At 41.1% G+C, this 26,874-nt stretch overlaps 1 protein-coding gene across 5 annotated transcripts in view; it reads left to right on the top strand.

Moving 5' to 3' along the window:
- Positions 1-26,874, top strand: part of RBPMS (RNA binding protein, mRNA processing factor) — a 188,363-nt gene that overhangs the window by 93,719 nt on the left and 67,770 nt on the right. For all 5 annotated transcript variants that reach the window (XM_070459938.1, XM_020879065.2, XM_020879066.2 and 2 more), the window contains exon 5: positions 23,581-23,731. In XM_070459938.1, the coding sequence (XP_070316039.1) occupies positions 23,581-23,731 (151 nt within the window). The remainder of the gene's footprint in view (positions 1-23,580; positions 23,732-26,874) is intronic.

Genomic DNA, 26,874 nt, shown 5'->3' with positions numbered 1-26,874 from the left:
ATTTCTAGAATGTGAAACATACATCTAATACATTATAAACATGGGAATAAGAGGATAAGAAATAATTCTAGTGAACATGAAACTAATTTAGTATATTAAAAATAATAAAATCTGCCTTAAAATGCTAACATCTGTAGAAAAATAAACCATGAAATATATTAACTAAAATTTCTCTTCTAAAAATGTAGTGATAAGTTTCAATAGAAAGCTGTTTGGAAAAATTAAGGGATACCTTGAGTAACCTTGACATTGCGTAAAAGGATGTATGTCTTGGTTTTCTAGGCATTGTGGCAAGTTGATTTGAAAGATTGTTTTTAAATGAAAAGATCTAAATAATTTCTCTGGGAAATACAGTCAGGTAGAAAATTCGAAGTGTGAACATCACCCTTGTTAACTATAAGCTTGTTTTTGTATCTGTGACTCTGCTTCTGTTTTGCAGATAGGCTTACTAGTAGAATATTTTTTTAGATTCCACATATAAGCAGTATCATATTTGTCTTGATATTTGTCTTTGACTTCACTCAGCATGATGCTCAGTTCATTCATGTGACTGCCAGTGGCATTATTTTGTTTTTTCTAAAGGCTGAGTAATACTCCATTGGATATATGCACCACATCTTTATCCATTCCTCCATTGATGGACATATAGGTTACTTCTGTGTCCTGGCTATTGTAAACAGTGCTGCAGTGAGCATAGGGGTACATGTATCTTTTTAAATTAATGCTTTTCTCTGGATATATGCCAGGAATGGGAGCATGTGGTATCTCTATTTTTAGTTTTTTAAGAATCTTTATACTGTTCTCCATAGTGACTGTACTTGTTTTTACCCCGTTTGTATATGGATAGCATAGGCATTTTCACAATATTGATTCTTCCAGTCCAAGAACTTAGTCTCTTCATCTATTTGTATCATCTTTGATTTCTTTCATCAATATCTTAGTTTTCTGAGTATAGGTCTTTTGCTTTCTTACGTAAGTTTATTCTTAGGTATTTTATACTTTTCGATGTGATGGTAAATGGAATTATTACAGTATCCTTTTTCATAGAATTTTAGCATTCATCTAGAAGGCCGGTATAATGCTGCCAATAAAGGAAAACTGAATAGAAGGCAGGAAAAGCCCAGCCTAGGTTACAGGTCATAGGTACACCTCAATGGAAAAAGTGAACAACCAGATTATGAAAGATTTTCTGACTGTTTTACACACCTTAGGATGCTCAGAAAATGACCAATGGAGCAAACTCTTAGAAAAGTTCACAGTAAGAAGTTGGTTGTTGCCAACCATTGCTATATCTTAGCTTATCTGTGGGGTCGCTCACCAAATTCTAAAAACATACTTAACACACCTCTCAGAATGAATTTTAATTCACTGATATTAAAAGTATATTGCATATTTTATTTAAGTGGGTGGGTTTTTTGTATTTGTGCATAACACTAAGTGTATACCTGTGAAAAGGTACTAAATCTCTTAAATTGTGGCTGAGAGGAGAACAGAAAGTGTGTCTTTTTGGTAACCACTTAGCGTGTCTGAAGGGCTTTCTGGTCAAAGGCAGTGTAATAAATACAGGTGTCAAGCAGGCTGACCTGGCTCAAATCCAGGTTCTGCCACTTACTAAATCGAGGTTTTCTGCACCTAAATTTCCCTTCCGTTAATACTGACAGTACCTATCACAAAAGGTTAGGGCATCAAATTAAATGATACAGGTATTTTTAAAGCCACTAGTACTCAGTAAATGGTAAAAATTCTGATAATTGGTGATCACTGTCGAGAGGAACTGGTTTTAATTCCTTAAGTCTCCTTTTCCGCAGTTTGGATTTTAAAAGTAATTTCTGTGGAATCCCGAATTATAGTGGGTTCAGAGTCCTTCCAAACATGTATTTGTTTTGCAGTATTGTTAATGGTGAGTTGATTTATCAATCCTTGGAGTTTTTTAGGGAAACAAAGTAATAGTGTTGTCCTTAATATTCAAGTATCCAGAGAGGGAGGCTTAAAAGGGAGGCAATGTATATATGTATCCATACGGCTCGTCTCAAGTTGTTGTACAGTGGAAACACAAGATTACAACATTGTAAAGCAATTCTCTGCCAATTAAAAAAAGAAAAAGAAAAAAGCCTCCAAAATACTGTGAGCCCAATAAGCACACTCTCATCTCACGTTTATCCTGTTAAGCTGACTATGCACATGGCTTTCTCCATTTCCGGTTCCAGTCCAATCTGTTTAAAACCAGAGACACCACTCTCCTCCCCCACTGCCTCCATCAGTTCCATAGGAACTTATGTAACAGCCAGTGAGATTCTTTAGAGTTTTGTGTCTAGACGAGCCTTTTAGAGAGGGAGAAACTTGGACTCTGGCTTGTCAGATCCCGGTAAGCGTCCTTGAGGTGCCGCTTTGGAGAGGAGGAGGTGTGCTGATTCACGTCGCCCAGAGATGAGATCCGCTTTGACTCACTTTATTTTGGCTCCATGTGCAGCCCAGGAAGTACTTTGCAGTGAACTTCCGAAGTTTGGACTTCACTGTTTACATTCTTTTCAACTAACTCTTGCTTAAGCCCCAGATTCTTGGTTGGAAAGAGCCTGCAAGCCATTTGATGATCTGGGCTTGAGGTTTTTTAAAAACCAGTTTAAGGAGCAAATCCTACCTTTTTTTTGAATTTCTTTATTTTTGTTATATTCATCAGAACACATTGCCCACCCACAGATCAATTTATCTATTGTCATGTTAATTGACTTTGGGGACCAAATAAGTAACTTATTGGTTGAAAAAACAACAACAACTGAACTCATTTTTATCCTCTATAAAGTTGAGGATATACCATCATAGACTTTTAAAAAATACATTTAATCTTTAAATGTAGCGAAACCTTTATTTTCTAAAGACTCATTTTTTCCTGATGTGTAGCTGAAAAACACATAACTTGGAGGTACATGTTTTTGACCCTTCTTGGTATTTCACTTCATTAAGATTATCCTAAATTTGGTTATACACACACAGTATGGGACAGTCCACTGGATCCTGTTGGGGTGAGGGCTGTTCATTGCTGATAAACTAGAGAGCAGAAACAGGGATGTAAAAATATTCTCCGAGCCCCATTGTGGGCTGTATCTGATCTTTAAATGGAAGTCTTTCGAAATGGTTTTGGAACATTTAGGCAACTGCCTTTTTTTCAGTTGTAGGGTTTCTGTATATCACCGCTGTTCTCCCTCCACCCCTCCTTTTTGCTTCTGCACCAGTCACTAATAAAGACCCAAAGTAAACTTTGCACAGCGATCCTTGAAGCATATACAAAAACTTAAGATGGGTGCTCAAATGACTTAACATGCACTGTCCATGAACCTGAAAGAAGTGTGTGTTAAATGCATTCTCTTTGCCTGCCTACCTCATAAGTAGGACTTACTCTTCATAGGCATTTCTATGTAGACATAGAAATACTTGGTTTTTATAATTCCAAGACTGTTTATATTGTACAGTATTCATCATCAACATATCTCAGCATTTAGAAAGTACCTTAATAACACAAACTCACATATGTCCACTGTCTTTATTTTTCCTGGCATGCACCTAATATGTGCAAGAGCATGTTGGTTTCTTTCTTTGCAGTAATTAGAAAATTAGTGTGTAATTAGTGTGATTATTCTTTGCCTTAAAGAACTGATATCACTCTTGAAACTTTAGTCTCAACACTAGTAAACACCAGTACCCTTTTATCTTTAAAGGACCAAGTCCTCTATTCATGATACATTGGATTTGGAATTAATAAGCATTTAGAAATGCACTCCTTTGTAGTTTAATTCTGGGTTTTGTGATTTGCACAAGCTGTGTGAACACGTGTGTGGCCTTAATGAAAGTGATGCCCTCAATTTGCCATCTCTAGGAAAGGAGATTTACACTATTATTTTCCAGTTGTAATTGATAGGAATTTGAACATAAACACCCTTGCCTTTTCATCAGATACACTGTGTGACCAGCTGTATATATTTTCTAGACTGGCTGGTTTAGAAATATATACTGTGGCTAGGGATAGGGTTGTGATTTCTTTTGTTAGTTTTATCGTTTAGCTTTCCTTTTTCTTCAGTGCCAGATTCGCTGATTTAAGCTCATGATCTGGGCTTTACAGAGATGAACCACACACCCTAGGAATCTTTTACCTTGGCCTAGCACAATTTATCTCTTACATTTCTTTAGGCTACCTCTTTAATTCCTGAAATTTTTGCTGTGACAGCTATAAGGTTTTGGACAAATACCAAGTAGTTGATTAAGGCAGAACCTCTTTGTTGATTCCTCAAATAAGTTAACCATCAAAATTCTGAGGTTCCTCCGGTGTCCAGCGGAGGAGCCACAGACATCAGACTAATGTCACAGACCGCCCTCAAGCAGATGCGGACCGTCAAAAGACTGTGTGTAGGTTTGCTCCATGTCACGTTATGATCTCTCAGAAACAGAGACGCAGACCTAGAGAACAGACTTGGGGACACAGTGGGGAAAGGAAACAGTCTCTGTATATGTTGAGGGTGGGATGAATTGAGACAGTGGCAAGGAAACATACATTACCATATGTAAAACAGATAGCTGGTGGGAAGTGGCTGTATAGAACCAGGAGTTCAACCCAGGGCTCTGATGACAGTGGAGGGTGAGAGGGAGGTTCAATAAGGATGGAGCACATATATACTTAGGACTGGTTCGTGGTGTTATATGGCAGAAACCAACACCACATTGTAAAGCAATTATCCTCGAATTGAAAAAAGTCTTCCCAGAGCCAGAAACTTGAAACCATTGCCGAGGATCTCCGTCCTTTTAAGCTTTCATTTTGAGAGCCATTTCATGCCTTAGCTCAGCAGATAGCCTCTTACTCCCGCTGTCACTTCCCCCACCCAGGGGGAGTGCGGAGATGCTTAAGTTTACAGTCACTGTCCCGTTAATGAGACAGGAAAGAGAGAGTCTTCGGGACTAAACAATAAGAGGGACTGCTGGCAGCACAAGCCGCATTAGGCCTTTGTGGTTTAAGGATTCCAAGAGATGCCTTTGTCTCCACCAGAAGAGTTGACCCCTTGTACCTTCAGAGGGAAAATGTTAACGTCAGGATTGCTGAGTGGACGCGTGCTCTCTGCACTCTGGCCTGCGTCGCCTTCCGTGTAATATTATTTGTCTCCAAGCAGCACTGTAAAATAGTGCTATAACAGGTTAACTGACTGCGCTTGAAGTGGAGACATCCCCTTCCTAACGTTGTCGGGGCCCAGCTCTCTCAATCATCCTTTTCAGGACGGTTTGAGAACATAGTGGCAGAAGTTCAAACAATCATGCCCTCTCAGCCCTTTGGAAAATAAACTCCGTTTGACTCTGATTCTGTTGACAAGTTAAAGATGGAGTTTATAGCATTTTCAAAGGCTCTGTCCTGACTTTATAGTCGTCCTATACAAAGCAGATTCTTCCAGGGCATGGTTATGTACCAGCGGGGGTAGGGAGAGCTGCCTCACAAAATGTGTGCTTTACTGGAAAAGAAAGAAGTTAAGCTGGGGTGAATGGTACGGAGATCCGGATCCAAAGGACTTTTACCTAGTTCTCCTCCATGGTGGATCCAGTCTCTGGAGTTACCCGAGAGCTCCTCAGACTGTGAGAAACCAGTAGACATAGGCTAGAGAATTCCAAGGTCACACATCCGTTCCCTGTGGGCGAAATGAAACCAGGGAGAATTAAAGAATATTTTGAACCTGTACAGCACTAGTTTCACAAACAGCAGCTCAGGTAGCCTGCTTCCTGCAGTTGGAGGAAGTCTGATAGTGGAATATGAATGGCATCCTTCTCTTTTACACATGGTAGAAGCACCGTTCTAGAAAGTCCAGTGGAGAAGAAACCCCATCAGTCCATGGTAGCTGGGCTGCAGAAGTGTTTCATAGGCTGACATTAATCTAATCATGGAGCAGAACTCATTTTTTTCTTATAGTCAACCCTGTGGTATATGGACCGTTATTATTCCCAGTTCATAGATGAGGAAACTGAGGCACAGAAGTTAAAAAACATACCCAAGATCAGTAGTGGAGGTCGATAAGAATGCATAGGGACAGACTTCAAAACCTAGACAGTTGCTACATTTTAGGTCTGTTTTGGGAGGGAAGTTCCACTCAAAATTGGTTGTGACCCTGAATGAAATATCTCCTTGTGATTGTCATTATAATTCGCTACAAGTGATCGTTCTTCCGGAGAACCTGTTTTCTTGTTTCCTCCACCAATATATGGAAGGGGATTCACCAAGACAATTTTCTGTTTGTTTTTCTGATCCTTCTAGATTGGCTGTGGAGGAGGAGCATCAGAAACAAGGTTTCCCACATTTTTTGTGTCAGATAAAACCTAACCTTAACTAGTTGTAGGTTTTACTGTAAGAGTCTGGCTCAGTGTTGAGACGATCTGAATTTGAATTCTGCTCTTCACACAAAAGTGAAGCCAGAGATAAACTGTGTTTTACTAAGTGGCCTAGGAAATATAAAAATTCTTTTATTCCAGGCCAAGTTTGGCTAGTGAGGGATAATCGTGGGTTTCTCTGTCTTGGCCAAGCTGGTTCCATTATGACACTCAGACCTGAACTGGTTCCACAGTATTAGCAGAGGAGGAATTATTCAATACATAGGCTTTAACTCAAGGGTAAACCTCAGGAGACATTTTAGTTTAGATGTGGACATAGTATTTCTTTCACTGAACTTCTCAAAACCAGATAAAGCTTCATTGTGTTTTAAGGAATATCTGGTTTAAAAACAAAATTCTACTTTTTTTTTTTTTAAATTCAAAGAGTTAAAAATGAGGGGCTACAAGACATTTGGGCTTCCCTGGTGGCTCAAATGGTAACGGATTTGTCTGCAATGCGGGAGACCGGTGTTCAATCCCTGGGTTGGGAAGATCCCCTGGAGAACGGAATGGCAACCCACTCCAGTTTTCTTGCCTGGGAAATCCCATGGACAGAGGAGCCTGGCGGGCTGCAGTCCATGGGGTCGCAAAGAGTTGGACATGACTGAGTGCATAAGACATCTAGAAACGTAATGGTTATTGGAAGATTTTTACTTTAAGTTTTTTTTTTTTTAATGTGGACTATGTTTTAAAAGTCTTTATTGAAAATGAGTTTGTTACAATATTATTTCTCTTTTATGCTTTGGGGTTTTCATCCCTGAGGCCTGTGGGATCTTAGTTCCTGGATCAGGGTTTGAACCTGCACTCCCTGCATTGGAAGGCAAAGTCTCAACCATTGGACCTCCAGGGAAGTCCCTGGAAGACTTTTAAATCAGTCCGTGGAGTGGGTCAGAGTCCAGCTCTGATGGGCATAACCATGTAACCCAGAGTACATCATTTGGAACGGGATCTCTTTCTGAAAGCTTGATCTAGATACGTTACTGTGGAAAGGGACACATTCTTTCCAGATGACTCTGCTTAGGCGAGGAGGACAGTGAGTAGTAAATCAGATTATTCTAAGGTAAATCCAGGGCAAGCGCTCTGAGGTAGTTGGATTAAGCAAAAGAACAAGGCGTAATCGGTCTGAGGGTTTCTCAATGGGCAGTGACCCAGCGGCACGAGCTGTTGTATTAACAGCCCTGTTGTTTCTGCAAGCAATGCCCTTATTTAGGAAAAGTATGAAATATGGTTTACATCTGATGGATTCTTCTCCTCACTTATTCATTCTCTGTTGGAATTCACGTCTACCTAAATTTGAGCCCAGCAGAAACTGAATAGCAACCTCCATTCTGGTGTGAAGATAATGCCTTCTTCACGGAACTGTAATGTATACACACGCATGCGATCAGTGAGAATCAAAATTACATTCTGATCTGGATTCTACCAGTAGTTAATCAGGACTTTAGGGAGATTCCTTGACTGTTCTGCACCTTCATTTCTTCATGTATGTTCAGGAGGCTATGGAACTTTGGATGAGGCCGTTCTTACATTGTATGGGACTGTGCTACTCATTCTAGGAGTTTAACATCCTTAGTACCTTCTGCTTAAAAGCACTCTCATACATTTCCAAATGTCTCTAAGGCGTGTGTGCAGGGTAGTAGAGATGGGAGACGGGTACCCATGGTTGAAAACTACTAGGTTAGGAGGCCCTCAATATGCAGTACCACATTCTGTAACTTTTATCCTTTACACACTCAATGCTTAGCGTTTGAGAACCTACCCCAAATCTCCCTCAGTTCCCATCTTCTGTGATCTTTACTCAGGTAGTTTGCTTTATTGTTTTTGTTTTAATGCTTGGTCATCATAAGTCTTCACTTCTGGTACAATGACATTTTATAAATGGTAGAAAAATTCTATTCATTGATTCATTTTCAGGAACAGTATTGAGTTTGGAGACATTTTGAAATTGTGGCATTGTTCCCCACTCCCCCCCACCATTTCCTTTCCTCCAATCATCTTTTCTGTGTGTATCACATACAGAGATCTCCCCTTAACTTCTGTCCACGCTTGTCTCTGAATGAACCCCATCCACTCCACAGTAACAGGTTACCCCCAGGCGTGTTTATATTTGGCTGGTCATTGAGCCCTTTTAAGGCTCTGACTGAATGTAACAACTGTTTTCAGAATCCTGGGGAAACTTTTCAGTATACCTTGCCTAGAGTCTGTTTCTAACTCTATTGAATTTTTTATGCTGCTTTTAGAAGAGAAAGATGTATTCAAAAAACTATAAATATATTCCCCTTAGACTGCAGACCATCTCTGAAGTATGTATTTACCTCCTCTTACTATCTGATGGGAGTAACATGTCTATCAATAATTTTCAAAAAAGTTAGTATTTCTAACTTTTATTAACCTTAAAAGGTAAAAATTAATTCAGTTTCATTTCCTTTTATATGATGAAAGATTTGTGGTCCCCAAGTTATATCCTTTCCTTCTGACCAAAATGCTCTTTGAAAATAGAAACCTTTTATTCTTAATGCTCTTTACAAAATGTTTTAAAATATAATGGCATAGAGATATAAAAATTGAAACCACATTGAGACACTGCTTCATACCCAGTAGGGTGGTGAAAATAAAAATGGGCAATAGCAAGGGTTGGTGAGGATGTGAAAAAATTGGAATCCTCCTACATTGATGGTGGAATTGAAATGGTATAGCCACATCAGAAAACAGTTTCGCAGTCCTTCAAAAAAAAGTTAACCCAAGAGTTACATTCTATGCTTCAGCAGTTCTTCTCCTAGAGAACTGAAAACATATCCACACAAAAACTTGTACACAGTGTTCAAAGCAACCCCCCAAAGTGGCAGCAACCCAATGTCCAGTTGATGAAAGGATAAAATGTGATACGTTTGTACAATAGTGTATTATTCAGCCATTAACAGTGGATGGATCTTGAAAACATTCCGACGGAAAGAGAACAGTTTCAAAAGATCAGATGTTGTAGGATTCCATTTATAAGAAATGTCCCTAGTGAATAGGTACAGAGACCAAAGTGGATTTGTGGTTGAGAGAGGGGAGAGAGTGAAGTGGAGCGAGAGAGAGGAGTGGGGAGTGCCTGCTAATGGGTACCGTGTCCTTTTGGGGTGATGAATGTGTTCTCAAGCTGTATGGTACGGCTGGTTGCACAAGTCTGACTATACTAAAAAGCATTCGATTTCATGTAAAAGGGTGACTTTGATGGTGTGTGAATTGTGTTTATTTTTAAAATTTTGTTTCGTTACTTGGGGTTGTGCGGGGTCTTCATTGCTGCTTGGGCTTTCCCCTGGTTGTGGTGATCGGGGCTACTCCGGTTGGCAGCGTGCAGGCTTCTCAGCGCGGTGACGGCGCTCTCTGCGGGGCACGGGCTTCGGTGGTTGCTGCCGGTGGGCTGAGTGGTGACAGCCCCCGGAGCTCAGGCTGAGTCGTCGTGGTACTCGAGCTTAGCCGCTCTACGGCACGTGGCATCTTTCCAGGCCAGGGATTGAACCCAAGTCTCCTGCATTGGCACGTGGATTCTTTACCACTGAGGGAAGCCTGTGGACTATTTTTAATAACAGCTTTATGCAGTGTATCTCTCATAGCAGAAGCTGCTATCGAAACTTTGAGAGCATTGAATTTTTAGTTAGGCTGACATTAAATAACTGAAGTAGAAACTTAAGTCATAAGTAAGAGACCCCCATCTCTTAGCAGGGAAGGATTCAACTACATTTTTGTGTTTAAAAAATTTTTTTACTGTAGTGTTATAATTAGGCCACCTCCTGCCTCTGAAGATCTTGCCTATATCTTCCTGTACATACTATTATGGCTAGAAATCTGTTGATGAGTACATTGTGTACAAGAATTTAAGTACTAATAAGAATCATTTTCTTGTTTATTTATTAGTTTGTTTGAGTCAGCAGTAGGTGAAGGAATTAATTTATTAGCTTGTCCTGGTCAACCATAGTGGAGGGAACTGGTGTTGGAACCCTGAGTTTCTTAATGAAGTCGTCATCTTGGTTTCTTGGTTCCTGAGAAACTGGGTAGTTGTTTATTGAAGCTCAACTAATTCATGATCTCAATGAATTGGAATATAAATGCTTTGCAAACCCCTCACATCACCAGCAGAGTATGCCTTTCTCTTTATTACTCCTGAGAATTGATTCAGTTCTTTCTTCCCTATGGTTGTTGTTTTATATACCACTGTTTACAGAAATGAGCAGTGTTTGTTGAACTTTTCTGTTTAAAACTTTATAGTTCTGATTATTTAGAAGGAAATCACTTTACCTCCCACTCCCTAATCCTACTATACTGTCTTGATTTCTTTTGCTTTGTAGGATGATAATCACTACCTTTAAAAAAACAAAAAAAGTAACTGTAACACAGCTTAGTAATAAGAAAGATCAATGGCAATATGGAGATTCCTTGAAAAACCAGAAATAAAACCACCATATGGCCCAGCAATCCCACTCCTAGGCATATACCCTGAGGAAACCAAAATTGAAAAAGACACATGTACCCCATTGTTCATTGCAGCACTGTTTACAATAGCTAGAATGAGGAAGCAACCTAAATGTCCATCAACAGATGAGTGGATAAAGAAGTTGTGGTACATATACACAATGGAATATTGCTCAGCCATAAAAAGGAATGCATTTGAATTAGTTCTAATGAGGTGGATGAACCTAGAGCCTATTATAAAGTAAAGTAAGTCAGGGAAAGATAAATATCATATACTAACACATATATACAGAATCTAGAAAGATGGTACCAAAGAACTTATTTGCAGACCAGCAATGGAGAAAGAACGTAGAGAACAGACTTATGGACATGTGGAGAGGGGAGGAGAGGGTGAGATGTATGGAAAGAGTAACACGGAAACTCACATTACCATGTGTAAAATAGAGAGCCAACAGGAATTTGCTGTGTGTCTCAGGAAACTCAAACAGGGGCTCTGTATCAACCTAGAGGCGGGGGATGGGGAGGGAGACGGGAGGGAGGAGATATATGTATACCTACGGCTGATTCATGTTGAGGTTTGACAGGAAACAGCAAAATTCTGTAAAGCAGTTATCCTTCAATTAAATAAATAAAATTTTTAAAAGGTCAGTGGGTACCAGGTATACTAGTAACCACCTGGTGGAGCTCTGAGTCTTGGTGGTTTTCACGGCAGTTTTTGAAACAAGTCTGGGTATTTACTGGACTCTGCTTGAGTAAACCTGGAGAGGTGTTTCAGAACTCCATCCTTCAGAGGATCTGGAGTTGAGGACCAGAAACTAAGGTTAGGAGGGTGCTGTGGAGCAGGAAGATAGGATCCAGGTGCTGAGGTAATGTTATAAGATCAGAGAGGTATTACTACCAAGTTTGACTTTGATTTGAGCTCCTTTTCTTCTCGTGGGGATTTCATTGACCTCATCTGTGAAGGTATGAAGATTCTAAAGGCCGGAGAAGAACTGAGCAGATGATTGCAAAAGTAAATGGAGTTTCCTACACCAGGATTTTATTGTACGGCTTATAGTTTCTGGTGACAGGTTATTCTCACTCTATATTAGAAAGTCCGAATGAATTGGTTAAAACCTATAATCTACACAAGGAACATTATTTCTCCCTTTCGGCGTAGACACCTGGCTAGCCAGTCTTTCTGGATGCTCCGCATTCCTTAGAGCAGCAGTGGATTTTCCTTGGGAGTTGGGTATAGAGAGAAGGACAGTACGGAGCTTATTAGAATCAACCAAGAAACTCGGCAATTATACTAAGTTGACTCTTAGGAGATTTTAACTCAGCAGTTAAATACTTAGTTGACTCTTAGGAGATTGCTGCCACTGTACTATTTTTTTATTCTACATACAAAAAAAGTATCTGGTTCAATAACAGATACTATAAAATTACCTGATTTAATACAGAAGCCTCGGATCCACTAGATTACTGCTTCAGAATGGGGCATGTGTGAAACACCAGATTTCAATAGGAAGTGACCTATATCTAGAAGAGGTGGGTCCCCCGTGGCCCAGGAGAGAAGTGGGGGGTACTGATGGTGGGGCAGGTGGTAGAAGCAGCCTGTTGCCTTAGAGGGGAATGTCATGTGGTTCACCTGAATGGAATCATGTTCTTAAACATTTGAACTTACCTGTATCAGGACCTGGTAAAGGCTTTTGACCCAGGAACCAGTAGAAACCAGGCATCATGCAAAACCCAGGTTCATTCAGGCTTGAACTTAACCTTTATAGCAGTATTTATGATGGCAGTTTTAGGTACAGTTGTCTTTACCCCCTGTCCTATTATTTTTTTTTTTAACATTTCAATATATTTCAAGTAGAAATTGAAAATTAAATAAAAAATTAAGTGCAAGAAAGAACATCGAAAACTTTGGTTATTTAGAAGCTTCGTTCAAAAGCTTGGGAAGTCATAGCGGGTTGGGAAGATGTTAAAATTCTGGGTCCTCAGCTTTTTAGTCCATATACATAAAATAATTCAGAAATTCCTAAGCAGAAATTCAGGAATGTGTAAAAGACGAATGGATTGATGAATCAACTTTGACTTTTCAATTGGTAAAAGCTTTACCTGCTATGAATTTGTGGAAGGAAAAAGTGAAGATGACAAAGAATAGGGGAAATTCTAAGCAAAGCAAACAGAAACAAATGAATCTTAACTATTTCAAATGAATAGTACAGCCATGATGAAGTTGAAAACAGAACTGACCCAAATAATTATTTGTTTAATCTTTATTGGAGTATAGTTGCTCTACAGTGTTGTATTATTTCTACTGCACAGCAAAATGAATCAACCAGAAATATACATAGAACCCCTCCTTTTTGGACTTCCTTCCAATTCAGTTCACCACAGGGCATTATGTAGGGTTCCCCGTGCTCTGCGGTATGTTCCCATTAGTTATCTATTTTATATATGTGTCGTTCCCAGTCTCCCAAATAATTCTCAGATGCACATATTGGCTGTATACTTTTGGGCTAAAGATAAAAAAACCTGTAAATACCGAACTATAGTTAATAGGTTTTCTTTTTATTTTGAAATTGTTTAGCACTTCTGAGACTTTTTAATAGTATTCCTGTATTGAGAAAATAAGCACATGTATAGTGGATGATGAGCATTAGGATTCAGAGGCAGAGTTAAAAATAATGAAAAGGGAAGGCTAGAATTAACCTAATGGTATTGGATTGGAATTGAAACTATCAATACTAACTTGTGTTTTTAATACATCTAAGTAGATATAGAAAAATAGATGTGGATGCAAAAGCATGTGTGTGTTTCCACATAAATCTGGGACAATTTGAGCATGCAAAGAAGTGCTGGTAATTTTAAAGTAAAATAAGGTATGAATTAATACTGATGTGTGAGTGGATGAATGAACAAATGAATGTAGAAAGGAATAAATAGGGCAGAGGGCAGGTGTTTCCTCAGAGTAGAAGACTAATGAATATGAGAGAAACAATGGGCTTAGGGGGGGAAAAAAATCACCATTTGGCAATCCCAGTAGTAAAGGTGGCTTCAGGTAAAAAGTATCTATAGATATTAAAACCGATGGGTGAAACGTTGAAAAAATATTTAGTCTCAAAAGTACCTCCCTGTGAGATACTTCCTAACTAGAAAGGGGGGAAATAGTAACCTCACAGTGAAAAGTTGGCAAGTGATCAAAGTTATCATCACTAATAATGAGACAAAAATGACATCATGTGTCTCTTTGATAGGATGCATGAAGAATGACACTTGTGTGATATTCCTGTCAAATACTTAGAACCTTAATTTAATCAACAAGTACATCAGATAAACCCAGATTGAAGGACATTCTACCAAAAAATAGCCTGTACTCTTGCAAAATGTCAAGGTCATAGAAGACAAGGCCTGAGGAAAATATTCAGGGAGACTAAGAGATGACAGCTAAATGCTATGTATGACTCTAGATTAGATCCTGGATCAGGAAAGCAAAGAGATGTCCTTGCTTTATGAAACCAAACTGATTAAAAGGGCATCATGCTTTCAAAGTTATTATTTTCTTTTTTTTAACTTCTTGTATTGTATTGGAGTATATCCACTTAACAATTCTGTGATAGTTTTGGTCAGTTTAGTCGCTCAGTCATGTTTGACTCTTTGCGATCCCATGGACTACAGCATGCCCGGCTTCCCTGTCCATCACCAACTACTGGAGCTTACTCAAATTCATGCCCATCAAGTCGGTGATGCCATCCAACCATCTCATCCTCTGTCATCCCCTTCTCCTACTGCCTTCAATCTTTCCCAGCATCAGGGTTTTTTCCGATGAGTCAGTTCTTCGCATCAAGTGGCCAAAGTATTGGAGCTTCAGCATCCATCCTTCCAATGAATATTCAGGACTGATGTCCTTTAGGATGGACTGATTGGATTTCCTTGCTGTCCAAGGGACTCTCAAGAGTCTTCTCCAAAACCACAGTTCAAAAGCATCAATTCTTACTCGCTCAACTTTCTTTATGGTCCAACTCTCACATCCGTACATGACTATTGGAAAAGCCATAGCCTTGACTAAATGGACCTTTGTTGGCAAAGTAATGTCTCTGCTTTTTAAAAATATGCTGTCTAGGTTGGTCATAGTTTTTCTTCCATGGAGCAAGCATCTTTGAATTTCATGGCTGCAATCACCGTCTACAGTCATCATCTACAGTGATTTTGGAGCCTAAGAAAATAAAGTCTATCACCGTTTGCACTGTTTCCATTGTTTCCCCTGTTTCCATTGTTTCCCCATTGTTTGTCATGAAGTGATGGGACCGGATGCCATGATCTTACTTTTTGAATATTGAGTTTTTCACTTTCATCAAAAGGCTCTTTAGTTCCTCTTTGCTTTCTACCATAAATGTCATCTGCATATCTGTTATCGATATTTCTCCTGGCAGTCTTGATTCCAGCTTGTGCTGCATCCAGCCCGGCATTTCGCATGATGTACTCTGCATATAAGTTAAATAAGCAGGGTGACAATATACAGCCTTGACGTACTCCTTTCCCAGTTTGGAACCAGTCCGTTGTTCCATGTCCGGGTCTAACAGTTGCTTCTAGACCTGCAAACTGATTTCTTGGGAAGCAGGTGAGGTGGTCTGGTATTCCCATCTCTTGAAGAATTTCCCACATTTTGTTGTGATCCACACAAAGGCTTTGGTGTCGTCGGTGAAGCAGAAGTAGGTGTGATAGTTTCGGGTGGACAGCAGAGGGACTCAGCCATACATACACATGTCTTCTCTCCCCCAAACTCCCCTCCCATCCAGGCTGCCACATCACATTGAACAGAGTTCCCTGTGCTCTCCAGGAGGTCCTTGCTTTCAACATATTCTTAAACGGTTCAGAGAGGACCAAAAAAGGGGGGGAAAGTGTGTGTCTAAATCCAGGCAAATGGTCATAGGAATTTTCTGTACTATGCTTGCAACTTTTCTATACATCTGAAGTTATTTCAAAATAAGTATTTTTTAAAAACACTAACCAGAAAACACCCACATAGCTGGTTGAATGCTGTATACCAGTAGCTCTGCCCTGGCTCCACTAGCATTCCACAGGAAATCTCCACCCCACACCCCTTTCTTCCTCCTTTTAAGCTGTATCAGGTCTTAAAAATGATACATATTTGTAATAAATTCAAATGATACAAAATTATACAGATTAGAAATCCCCTCCCCACCCCCCATACAACCACCTAAGCCACCACTATTGACAGGTTGGTTGTCACATTGTAACCATTCATGGGCTTACTACAGACATATTCATGTGTTCATACACATGTACGGATACAAAGTCTCCTCTTTCCAAGACTACTAAACAGTGTTGAGTATCCTTTTTTTTTTAATCTAGTATTGTCATGGACATCTTTCTCAGTATATATGTATAGCTTTGCCTAATTCTTTAACATTTTTTCCCCTCTAAGTGAATGCTTCCTTTGTCTATAAAACTAGGTGTTGAGGGCTGATAAACCCACTTACTTTAATGCTGAACCATTTGTACAGACCCTGGACTGTAACTCACAGATTTCAAAGATGTACCAAATAAACGAGACTCCCAGCAGGCATTAGGGCAGCTCTGTTGACCTCAGTGATGGGCGTTTGGAGACCTTTTCTCTAGTGGGAGATCGTGGCGGTAACTCCGCTCTAGCCACCTCCATTTTGTCTGAATTTATTGATAAATTTTTGGCTACCCTGGGTCTTTGTTGCTTTGTGCGGACTTTCTCTAGTTTCAGCGAGTAGCGAGGTGTGGGGGCTTCTGTTGTTGCAGAGCCTGGGCTCTGGGGCGAATGGGTTCAGTAGTTGTAGCTTGCAGGCTCTAGGGCACAGGCTCCATAGTTGTGGTTCACTAGGCTTGGTTCCTCCATGGCATGTGGGATCTTCCGGGATCCGGGATCGAGCCCGTGTCTCCTGCATTGGCAGGTGGATGCTTTACCAGTGAGCCACCAGGGAAGCCCCAATTTTCTCTGTGCTTTATACTCAAGGTTGAAATCCTCGGGGGCGGGGGCATGTTTGGTCACTGTGTGAAGCATCTGTCCCTTTAATAGTCAGCTGTTCTTAGGGGACTGAAGGGCCAGCAGAGCCGTGATCCCAGCTGCCTTCTCAGGCTGTTCTGCTTCACGTCTCGTCTGTTTCAGACTCTTTCTTAAGTCCAGCCACCCTTCCACCCCTGGAGTACCCTCCACTTCAGTGATTCTCAGATGTGGTCCCTACATGAGCGTTGTTAGCATCAGTCTGGAGACTTGGTACAAATGCAGACTCTCAAGTCTCATCCCAGACCTACTGAACCAGAAACTCTGGAGGGGGGCTCAGCACTCTGTGTCTAGGAAGTCTTCCAGATGATTCTGACAACCGCTCACATTTGAGGATCACACTCTACTACCTAAATCCGATCATACTGTCTCCCCAGTTTAAAAAATTTTTAGCGGCTCAGCCACGCGAATATTCCACAGTCCTCACCCATGACCTAAACGGTCCTGATGATCTCATCCCCGTGCGTATACAGTCATCTACCAACCTCCCCTGCTCCCTAGAGGCTCGGTGGGAAAGAGTCTGCCTGCCAATTCAGGGGATGCAGGAGACCCAGGTTCTACCCCTGGGTTCTGAAGATCCCCTGGAGGAGGAAATGGCAGCCCATGCCAGTGTTCTTACCTAGAAAATCTCGTGGACAGAGGAGCCTGGCAGGCAGCAGTCCATGGGGTCGCAGAGAGTCGGAGACAGCTGAGTTCACGTGCAGCTGCTTGATAGAGCGCATCACACCCGCCCCACATCCTGCCTCCCAGGACTTTGCTGAGCTCTTTCCCGGACCACCTGGTACATCTCGGCTCTTCCTCTGTGATGCCTTCCTGGTCGTCAGTCACTCCGGGCCTTGGCTGTGTTTCCCGTGGAGTTCTAAACCTCGTGTTTGTCTCTTAACCTAACCATTAGTTCACCTGTCCAGCTCCTCCACCAGAGTGTGCCCTCTGAACTCCTCACGGCAGGGACTTCACTGATTCTTGTGTGTCTAGCATGTAGAAGTGCTATGTGCTGGCTTAAATCTGTTTTGTTTTACTTTTATGAAATTTCAAGCATACCAAAAGATAATCGAGTATAGTAATGAACATCCACAAACTCATCAGAGTATATACCAAGTTAATATTTTGTTGGATTTGTTTGCTTCCATTTTCTTTTCCCCCTAAGTATTCTAAAGTAAAATACTTGCTGTTAGGACATTTTGTCACGTTTTCATTATTCTTTGTATTTCAGTACCAAAAACTAAAGACAGGACAAATTGGGAGATACAGATTGACGTATATATGCTACCATGTGTAAAAGAGAGAGCTATTGGGAAGCTGCTTGTATAGCCCAGGGATCTCAGTGCTCTGTGGTGACCGAGAGGGGCAGGATGAGGGATGGGATGGAGGCTCAAGGCAGGGGTGGGGGGATATATTTGTATACTTACGGCTGAATTCATGTAGCTATACAGCAGCAACTAATACAACTGTAAAGCTGTTATATTCCAATTAAAAATAAATTTTAAATATGCACAAGAAAAACATTCTTGCCATCACAAGAAAATCTAAAGACATTTTCCTACATTATGATATTATCATGCCTCATAAAATTGACAGTTCCCAAATACCACCTAATGCTCATCCTGTATTCAGCTTTTTTCATATTCCCACGAGAAGTCTTTCACATCTGGTTTGTTCAGTCAAGGACCAAACATTGCATATGAGGCTAGGCCTCTAAGGATATTTTAATCATTCTGGAATAGCCCCTCTCTTTCCTTTTTCCTTCCATTATTCAATGAATAAACTTCTGACTAATATTTATTCCACTCTTGTGAGATGACATTAATACCAGTGACACGGCTAAAGGGTTGGAATGATGATGAACCTTTATTTTCAGAATAATCATGATTCCAAACCCATGATTTGCCACCAGTAAATCGTTCCAGCACAGCCACTGTGCCTAAGAAACCAGAATTGCAACACCTAGAAGAACATGAGAGCAACTTGGGGTACGATACAAGTTTTGCAGCACATTAATTAATAGCTTTTCCATCCGGTCTTCCAGAAAGACACTGGAAGAGCTACGGCCCGTTTTCAGTGATTCTGTAGATTTTTGCAGGCTTGGGTCTTCAGGATTTTGTGATGTCCTGTCAGTTTGCCATTTTCGTGTGTTTTCTTATATATTAGCTCTTCCCTTGTCCTTCTGAGATGCCAGCCTTTGCCATAGTCCATAGAGCCATAAAATGGCATTTTGAAGCTCTGTAGCTTGCTTAGAATCTAAATTCAATGTAAATAAGAAACACAGATTTTCATTAAGGGGGTCTAAGTTTACAATTCTGAAAATTCTTTTTTCAAGATTTTCTATTTACAGATGATTTTAACCTTTCATTTGAGGAGAAAGAGAAGGGGCAACTGCCTCAACAAAGGGCGTGTAGAGCATTACTGTATGCAAATGCAGAGTTTGAATTTTCCTTCCAGTCTCTAATTGCTGTTTGTTGCTTTTGAGATTGAATTGTTAAGACTTCTAGTAATCACATACATCAACACCGATGGTTGACTAAAACTGTTCCTGTGGGTTGAGTCACTTGTAGTGAGGGGAGAGTGGTGGGCTTGGGGCTGGGGCTGGTGGAGAAGAGGAGATTCACCTGGATGAGACTGCAGAGAAAGTTCAGGAGGAGTACTGTGACCTATTTTAGGAAGTGTCGTGCAAGAAACAAAACCATGTTATTAAGGTATCTTAGCTCTGGCTGCCATAACAAAATAGCACAGACAAGGTGGTGTAAACAACATTAATTCTCTCCAGTTCTGGAAGCTAGGAAGTCCAAGATCAAGCTGCCAGCAGAGTCAGTATCTGGTGAGGATCCTGCTTCTGGCTTGCAGACTTCTACCTCCTCACTGTGTCCTCACGTGGCCTTTCCTCGGTGGGTGCTCTTGGAGAGAGCAAGCTCGCATGTCTCTTCCCCTTCTCTCAAGGGCACTAATCCCTTCATAGGGGCCCTCCCTCTGAATGCATCACATTGAGAGTTAGGGCTTCAGTGTGAATTTTGAGAGAACACAGACATTTAGTCCGTAACACACAGGCTTATGGATTTGCAACTGCCCTGATAACAATCTTTGGTGTTATTTAGTAGACTGCTAAATCCTAAAGGAAATCAACCCCGAATATTCACTGGAAGGACTGATGCTAAAGCTGAAGTTGCAATACTTTGGCCACGTGATGCGAAGAGCCGACTCACTGGAAAACACCTTGATGCTGGAAAAGATTGAAGGCTGGAGGAGAAGAGGGCGACCGAGGACGAGATGGTTGAATGGCATCACTGACTCAACGGACTTGAGTTTGAGCAAACTCTGGGAGTTAGTGAAGGACAGGGAAGCCTGGCATGTCGCAAGCAGCTCGTTGGGTCACAAAGACTTGGACACGACTGAGCAGCTGTAGACTGCTAAGGATACTTCCTGGCCCCTTGGGTAGGGAGTTCGCCTTTGTAGATCCCGGTGAACCTGTGTTGCTTTGGTCAAAGTATATTAGGCCATGTTGGAGAGATTGTTGGCTGGCCCTATAGCCAGTCAGGTTGGGTTGCTTCTGAATAACTTCTCAAACTGGTATCATCCTGATATCCAGAAACTGTCCTTTCTGGACACCATTTACAGTTGGAAGAGAAAAAGTTTCTATTCACTTGTCAGAAGGGTTTTGGTCAATTTTAGACAATGAAGGAAAAGTTGATTTTGAAAGTCACAGGTTCCCTCTTTTGATTTAGTAGTAATCTTATCCTGATAGCGTTTAATGTTGAAGTCACTGTAACCAGAGAATAATCTTAATAGGCTTTAATTAAAAGCACAAGGAGGTCTTTTTTTTTCCGTGTCTCCTTCTTTATCTGTCTTCCTCTTTTTCATCTTTCTCCTCTTCTCTCTTCCTCCTCACTTCGATGTTTCCCCACATCCCTGCCTCCCTCTGCCTCCTCTTCATCCTTTCACGTTTCAAATGTTTTTGGCTTGGCTAATCCCTCTGGATAGCAACTGAGCTGAGCAGGATATTGATTACCAAATATGGTATTGCTGCTAAAGATGTTAGAGGAATGTGGCTTGTATTCTAAGCCTCCGGCCTCTGAATAAGCTGCCAAACAAATTAGGTCATTTTAACTTCTGAGCTTTTTTTTTTTTTTTTTTAATAAGGAGCTGGAACTTTGATTTGGAACATGATGGATGGTGGTGTTATTTTAGCTCACAGAGGGAGGAGGAGGATGAAGAGTTGGGGTGAGGAGTTGGGGCCACTCAAGCATGTTTTAGGACCTGAGTCACGAGACCAGGTTGTGTAAGAGCCTCAGTCAACTCGGGCGCATCAGGAAAAGAACTGAGGAACCGAATGCAGATGGAGAGCCTCCTCTCAGGGACTAGAAACTCCAGAGGACCCCTGACCAGGAGGCTCTTCCCACGCTGCTCACGGTGATGTGGGCTCAGGGTTAGGACAGGTGCTTCTTTGCAGAAGGATGATGGAGTTACGCGCCAAGGAGGACACTCTGAAATTGAGAGCACGTTTTTTCTATGTGCGGTTGGATGGGGCGTGAGACGAATACGCAGGCCCTTCCACAGCACACCTTTGACCACGGGGAGCTGTGCTCGTTTTCCAGCAAAGACCACAGCTCTTCACATCCGTATTTGGGCATCTTTACTCTGTTGTTAAACCAGCTCTGATGGAGGGAGATGCTCTCCGTGGAAGTGGATGGAAGCAAACATGACTTCCGCATGCTGCCTTGTCTTTTTCCCCATATATACATTTTCGGCAAGACAGTCCTGAGGTTTCCCCAATTAAGACAAAAACTAAGGGCAGTTAAAGAATTGCTTTTTACGTTTCATACAGCTGCCCCCTTTTTCGTTTTCGTCATTGGTTAGGGCTGCCCAAGAGGATTCCTTGTTCACTCCAACCTGCTTGCTCCTGCAATTGGTTTCTTCTGAGAAAGTGTGTTGATCAGGCTCAGAAGGAAATTCCACCCACTTTGGGACATCTGTGGGTCGGGGCTTTATGGTTTCTGTGGTTCCTCCCCGAGGACTTCTGACCCCCTCATCTCCCTTCATTTTTCTTACTGCTGTTACCATGAAGTCACAGCTCTTCCTCCCATCTTTGGAGCTGAGCCTGTGAAATTCAAGTTGTTCATGCTGGTCTGCAGAATTAGAGACTCTTCCTAATTTCTGGTGGAAATTGCTCTTTAATTCAAGCTAATTAAATGAAGAAAGGGGCTTTGGAACCTGCAGGCTTATGCGGGTGCTAAACTGAAAACCTGTGTTCATTTTCAGAACTCACTCCTTTTCCAGAACATGCCATACAAACAGGGTGCCTAAGTCTGTTCTGAACACACCAGTATACACCATATTATTCTGGGGTGTCTTTTTCATACTGTTATTGGGGTCCAGATTCCATAGCATTGGACGTAGATCTCATGAGATGACGCAGTATGCTCAGTACTAGAGACCTTCTTGAATGATGGAGTTGGGGTGGGGAGATTTCAGAACAGACTTATCTTGTCCTAAATCTTGTATTTCATAGGGACTTCCCTGGCAGTCCAGTGGTTAAGACTTCGCCTTGCAATGCTTGAGGGTTGCATGTTAGATTTCTGGTCAGGGAGCTCAGATCCAACATGCCTTGTGGCCAAAAAATCCAAAACATAAAAAAAAAAACAATATTGTAACAAATTCAGTAAAGAGTTTAAAAATGGTCTACATCCAAAAAAAAAAAAATCTTGTATTTTATAGTGTGTGACTTATTTTGTTGAATATGTTTTGTGTAGGTAAACTGTAATAATAGAGTTAAGGATAGAAATTGCTAGCCTCTCTTTGGCCCGGTGATCTGTTGTCTGTCCATCCATGTAGCTAATGAGCCAGCTATAGTCAAAATCAGGACCTTAATACATCAAGACATTGATCTAAATTTATCAGTCTGGAAGCTAACTGGAATGAAATGATACTAGTTATATTGAAATCTTAAAACTGTTTAGTTCTTGTCTACTTAGTAATTCAGAGCACATGTATCATCAGTATGAAAGTTCTCCAGTTGGGAAAAGATGGGAATTTTCCCCCTCTAGAGGTGATGAAACTAAAGCATTGAAGAATTATATTGTTTTAAACACTGGTCAGATCCTTCTTATGATTTTTGGTATTAGAATTTCCAGTGTTGCACAGGGCTTTACATTAATTCATTCTCATTGGTAGGCATTAATTAGTTTTTAGCCATGCTAGGAATTTGTTGGTCCATATTTAAAATTTGAACCTGAGGGAATTCCCTGGTGATTTAGTGGTTGAGACTTTGCCTTCCAGTGCAGGGGGCTGCAGGTTCAATTTCTGGTCAAGAAGCTAAGGTCCCACATGCCTCTTGGCCAAAAACACCAAAACATAAAGCAGAAGCAATATTGCAACAAATTCAAGAAAGATTTTAAAAATGGTCCACATTAAAAGAAACAAAAAACAACCTGAACCTGATAGTGTAGTCCAAAAAGAAAAGGAATAGTTGGAAAACCATGCAACTAAATTAAATTTTTGATAGAGTAAACTAAATCCCCTTGACTTTGTGGACATGTTGTATCACAGATTTTCATGTATTCTGTATAAGCAGTGAGAGTGAGTGCTCTTGCTGACTTTTTTTTTCCTGATAGGCTGGGTTGACTGGTATGTTTATTTTGTCACCATTCCGGTTTGAGTCTAAGGAAATGAAAACATCTTCCATTTGTTCTTTATTTTTGAAGGGCATCCGCTTCGATCCTGAAATTCCGCAAACACTACGACTAGAGTTTGCTAAGGCAAACACGAAGATGGCCAAGAACAAACTAGTAGGGACTCCAAACCCTAGTACTCCTCTGCCCAACACTGTACCTCAGTTCATTGCCAGAGAGCCATGTAAGTTACCTCCTTTTCATTTGCGGGGGGAGGGGGGGGGGAGAATTGTTCAAGTGCTTCCTTCATGTGAGACTACACCACGGGACCCAGAGCTGGCTGAGTGTCATTTTCCATTTCTGAGAAGAGGCTGCCTATTCTTGCTGTCTGAATTCCAAAGACAGCAATCTTATTCATGACTGGCTGTCCCAAAAGATGGTTCGGCTCGATGAGAACTGGTGACTACACAACTTAGTTTTAAGTGCTATAGGCTTCCTAAATATATGATCTTGACCTTACTGTGAGTATGCCCTCTTTGCCTTGGGGTTGAAATCCTCATTTATTTCCCGTCCTTGGACTGGGTGCCTGGTTCTCGGCACTCCCTTTATTTCATTTTTTTGAAGATTATCAGTTCTGTGGCTTTGGGAAAATACAATGTGAAACTTGAAAGAAGCAGATCATAAGAAGTTCATTCTATTTTTGAGAACAGTTTGGCCATTAATCTAGTCAGGGGGAGTAAACATACACAAAGAATTTATATTTTAGAACAGTCAGTTCTAACAAACCAATACGAGCAACGCTTTAAGGAAATTCAGGGCTTCCTGTTTTAAGTGAATTGGGTAAAAAGACACTGACTAATTGCCAAACAAGTCTTTTACCCCTCCTAATGAGCACATTCTCCTAGATGCCCAGGCTACGATTTCTGCCTTTGATGGAGTAACTTGAAAAGGTTGTCTTAATTTTCTTTGTCAAGCTCAATCAGTAGAAGGGGCGAGGCGTGCGATACGCCTTCATTTTTCCCAGTAGTGCATGACCCTGTGGGATTGAATATGGCAGGGCCTTCAGGGAATCCCACGTGCTTGGTGTTCCTTGGAATCTTTCTGCCCTCTGGTTCTTGACCTTTTTCCCAAGCCACATGATCTTGATCTTCTTCCTGCTTTCCCTGACGGCCCGCATCAACTTTTCTTATTGGAATTGAAGGGCGCAGGGGTCCTCTCTCCCTGTCTTGTGCATGTCAGATTTAATCAGGTTGTTGTGGAAATTACAGTCATTCTGTAGCTCAGTCATTCTTGGAAAGCTGCTCCTTATCAGTGGAAACTGGTAGATAAAAGAAGAGTTTCTCCCTCAGTGTATTGGACAGTTTTTCTATGAATCCAGGAAATCCTAGTAGAGAAAAAAATATATATATATTTTGTTCTTCTGTGTCCTAGGGAAACTCAAAACCTTTGTTTATTTGGGAAAATTAAACAAGTTTTATCTTAGGGTGCAGTTACATGCAAGGAGGATATAGATATTTCTTATTAATGCTAATTATGTGTCATTAATAGCATCTAGCCCAGTGCTTTGTATATTCCATATATCTAGTAAGTATTAGTGATGAGATGTGGATAAATTTCATATTTTTAAATTTGGCTATTTGCAGAATTATTCCATTTGTATGCCTCTTCATTTCTTTCTGAAATGTCCTCTCTCTCTTTAAGGCATCAGAAAAGAGTATTTGTAGGATACCTTTACTTAGAAAAGAAAACCTAGAGTAACTAACTCTTTACTTTCCTAGTGAATTTGCACCAGATCTCAGAGTACTTTGAAAAGCTTGATTCAGAGAGAAAGTGTAAAAATGGTGACAGTACTTTATCCTTTTAGTTCTTTATTGAATGTTTTTTTTCTGGGAGTTTGGGTTGTTGTTTTGTTCTTTTTTTTTTCTAAATTTCTTACAACATCTCTGCGAAGTAGTTAGTCAAAGAGGTGATAGCCGGTTCACAATAGGGTCCATGAAAATAAAAAGATGAATAATCCGGATGTCCACACACGAGGCGCTGAATTTCAGGAAGGCTGAGGGCAGAGGTTTAAGCACTGCTCTGGCCAGCCCTGGCTCCCTGCCTTGCCTGCATACAGAACCGCTCAGAAGCGGTCAGATAGTTTCCATGGCAGGGTCAAAACTTGCCTGGCACCTTATGGGAAACAAACTGGAAGCTTTAAAAAAAAAAAAACAAAACTATAGTCTATTCTTAAGAAAGCAAATTAGCGTGATTTCTCTTAATAGAGCTCCTCTTTATGATGTAAAGACCTTGACAAGACAGCAGTTACACTGGCCACTCAGACTGACCTTATCATCCATTTCCGTTCCCTCTGGAAATTGGGAGCTTTTCTGTAACTTGTGCAAAATGGTTGTTTGCCCCAAAGCACTCTACAGACTAAGAATGTGACTGTGGTTCTGCCCCAGCGAATTCAATTGTGTTGTGCCTGTAATTGGTGCTAGAGGTGGTGAATTATTCTGCCAACCAAGAGTAGACTTATGGAATCATTGGATTTGGGACTTGGGAAAGTCCTGTAGGCTTCTCTGTTGCAGACCATGAGAGGGATTTTATAAATGCCACACGCACATATGCACACACAGTTGTTCAGTTGCTCCATCATGTTTGACTCTTCGCGGAGCCATGCCAGGCCTCTCTGTCCTTCACCGTCTCCTGGAGTTTACCCAAGTTCATGTCCATTGAATCCAACCATCTCATCCTCGGACACCCTCTTCTCCTCCGGCCCTCTATCTTTCCCAGCATCAGGGTCTTTTCTAATGAGTTGACTGCACCAGGTGGCCAGAGTATTGGAGCTTCAGCCTCAGTTGTTCCAATGAGTACTCAGGGTTGATTTCCTTTAGGATTGTCTGGTTGGATCTCCTTGCTGTCCATGGGACTTTGAAAAGTCTTCTCCAGCACCACAGTTGGAAAGCATTGATTTCGTGTCTTTGTTTTTGGTTGTGCTGGGTCTTGCTTGCAGTGCACAGACTTCTTGTCGCAGTGGCTTCTCTTGTGGTGTGGCACGGGCGGTAGGGTGCAGGGACTTCAGTACTTGTAGCTCCCACGTTCTAGAACACAGGCTCAGTAGTTGTGGTACATGAGCTTAGTTGTTCTGCTGCATGTGAGATCTTCCTGACCCAGGGATTGAACCCATGTCCCCCGGCATTGGCAGCTGTATTTTTCACCTCTGAGCCACCGGAAAACCCTAAATGCTTCTTTTTGTTGATGTTTTTTATATAGTGGTGGCTGAAAAATACCCACTGCTAGCACTCGAGGAAGAATGTGATTTGATTATACAAATATGTGTTTGAACTCTTAATTTTTCAAGTATCTGTTGAACCTAAATGAGCACCAGGTGTGCTTGACACAGAG

The sequence above is a fragment of the Odocoileus virginianus genome, chromosome 32, assembly GCF_023699985.2.
Source record: "Odocoileus virginianus isolate 20LAN1187 ecotype Illinois chromosome 32, Ovbor_1.2, whole genome shotgun sequence".
NCBI lineage: Eukaryota > Metazoa > Chordata > Mammalia > Artiodactyla > Cervidae > Odocoileus > Odocoileus virginianus.
Note: the sequence above shows the minus strand (reverse complement) of the source record. Positions and strands in the feature narration are given on the sequence as shown.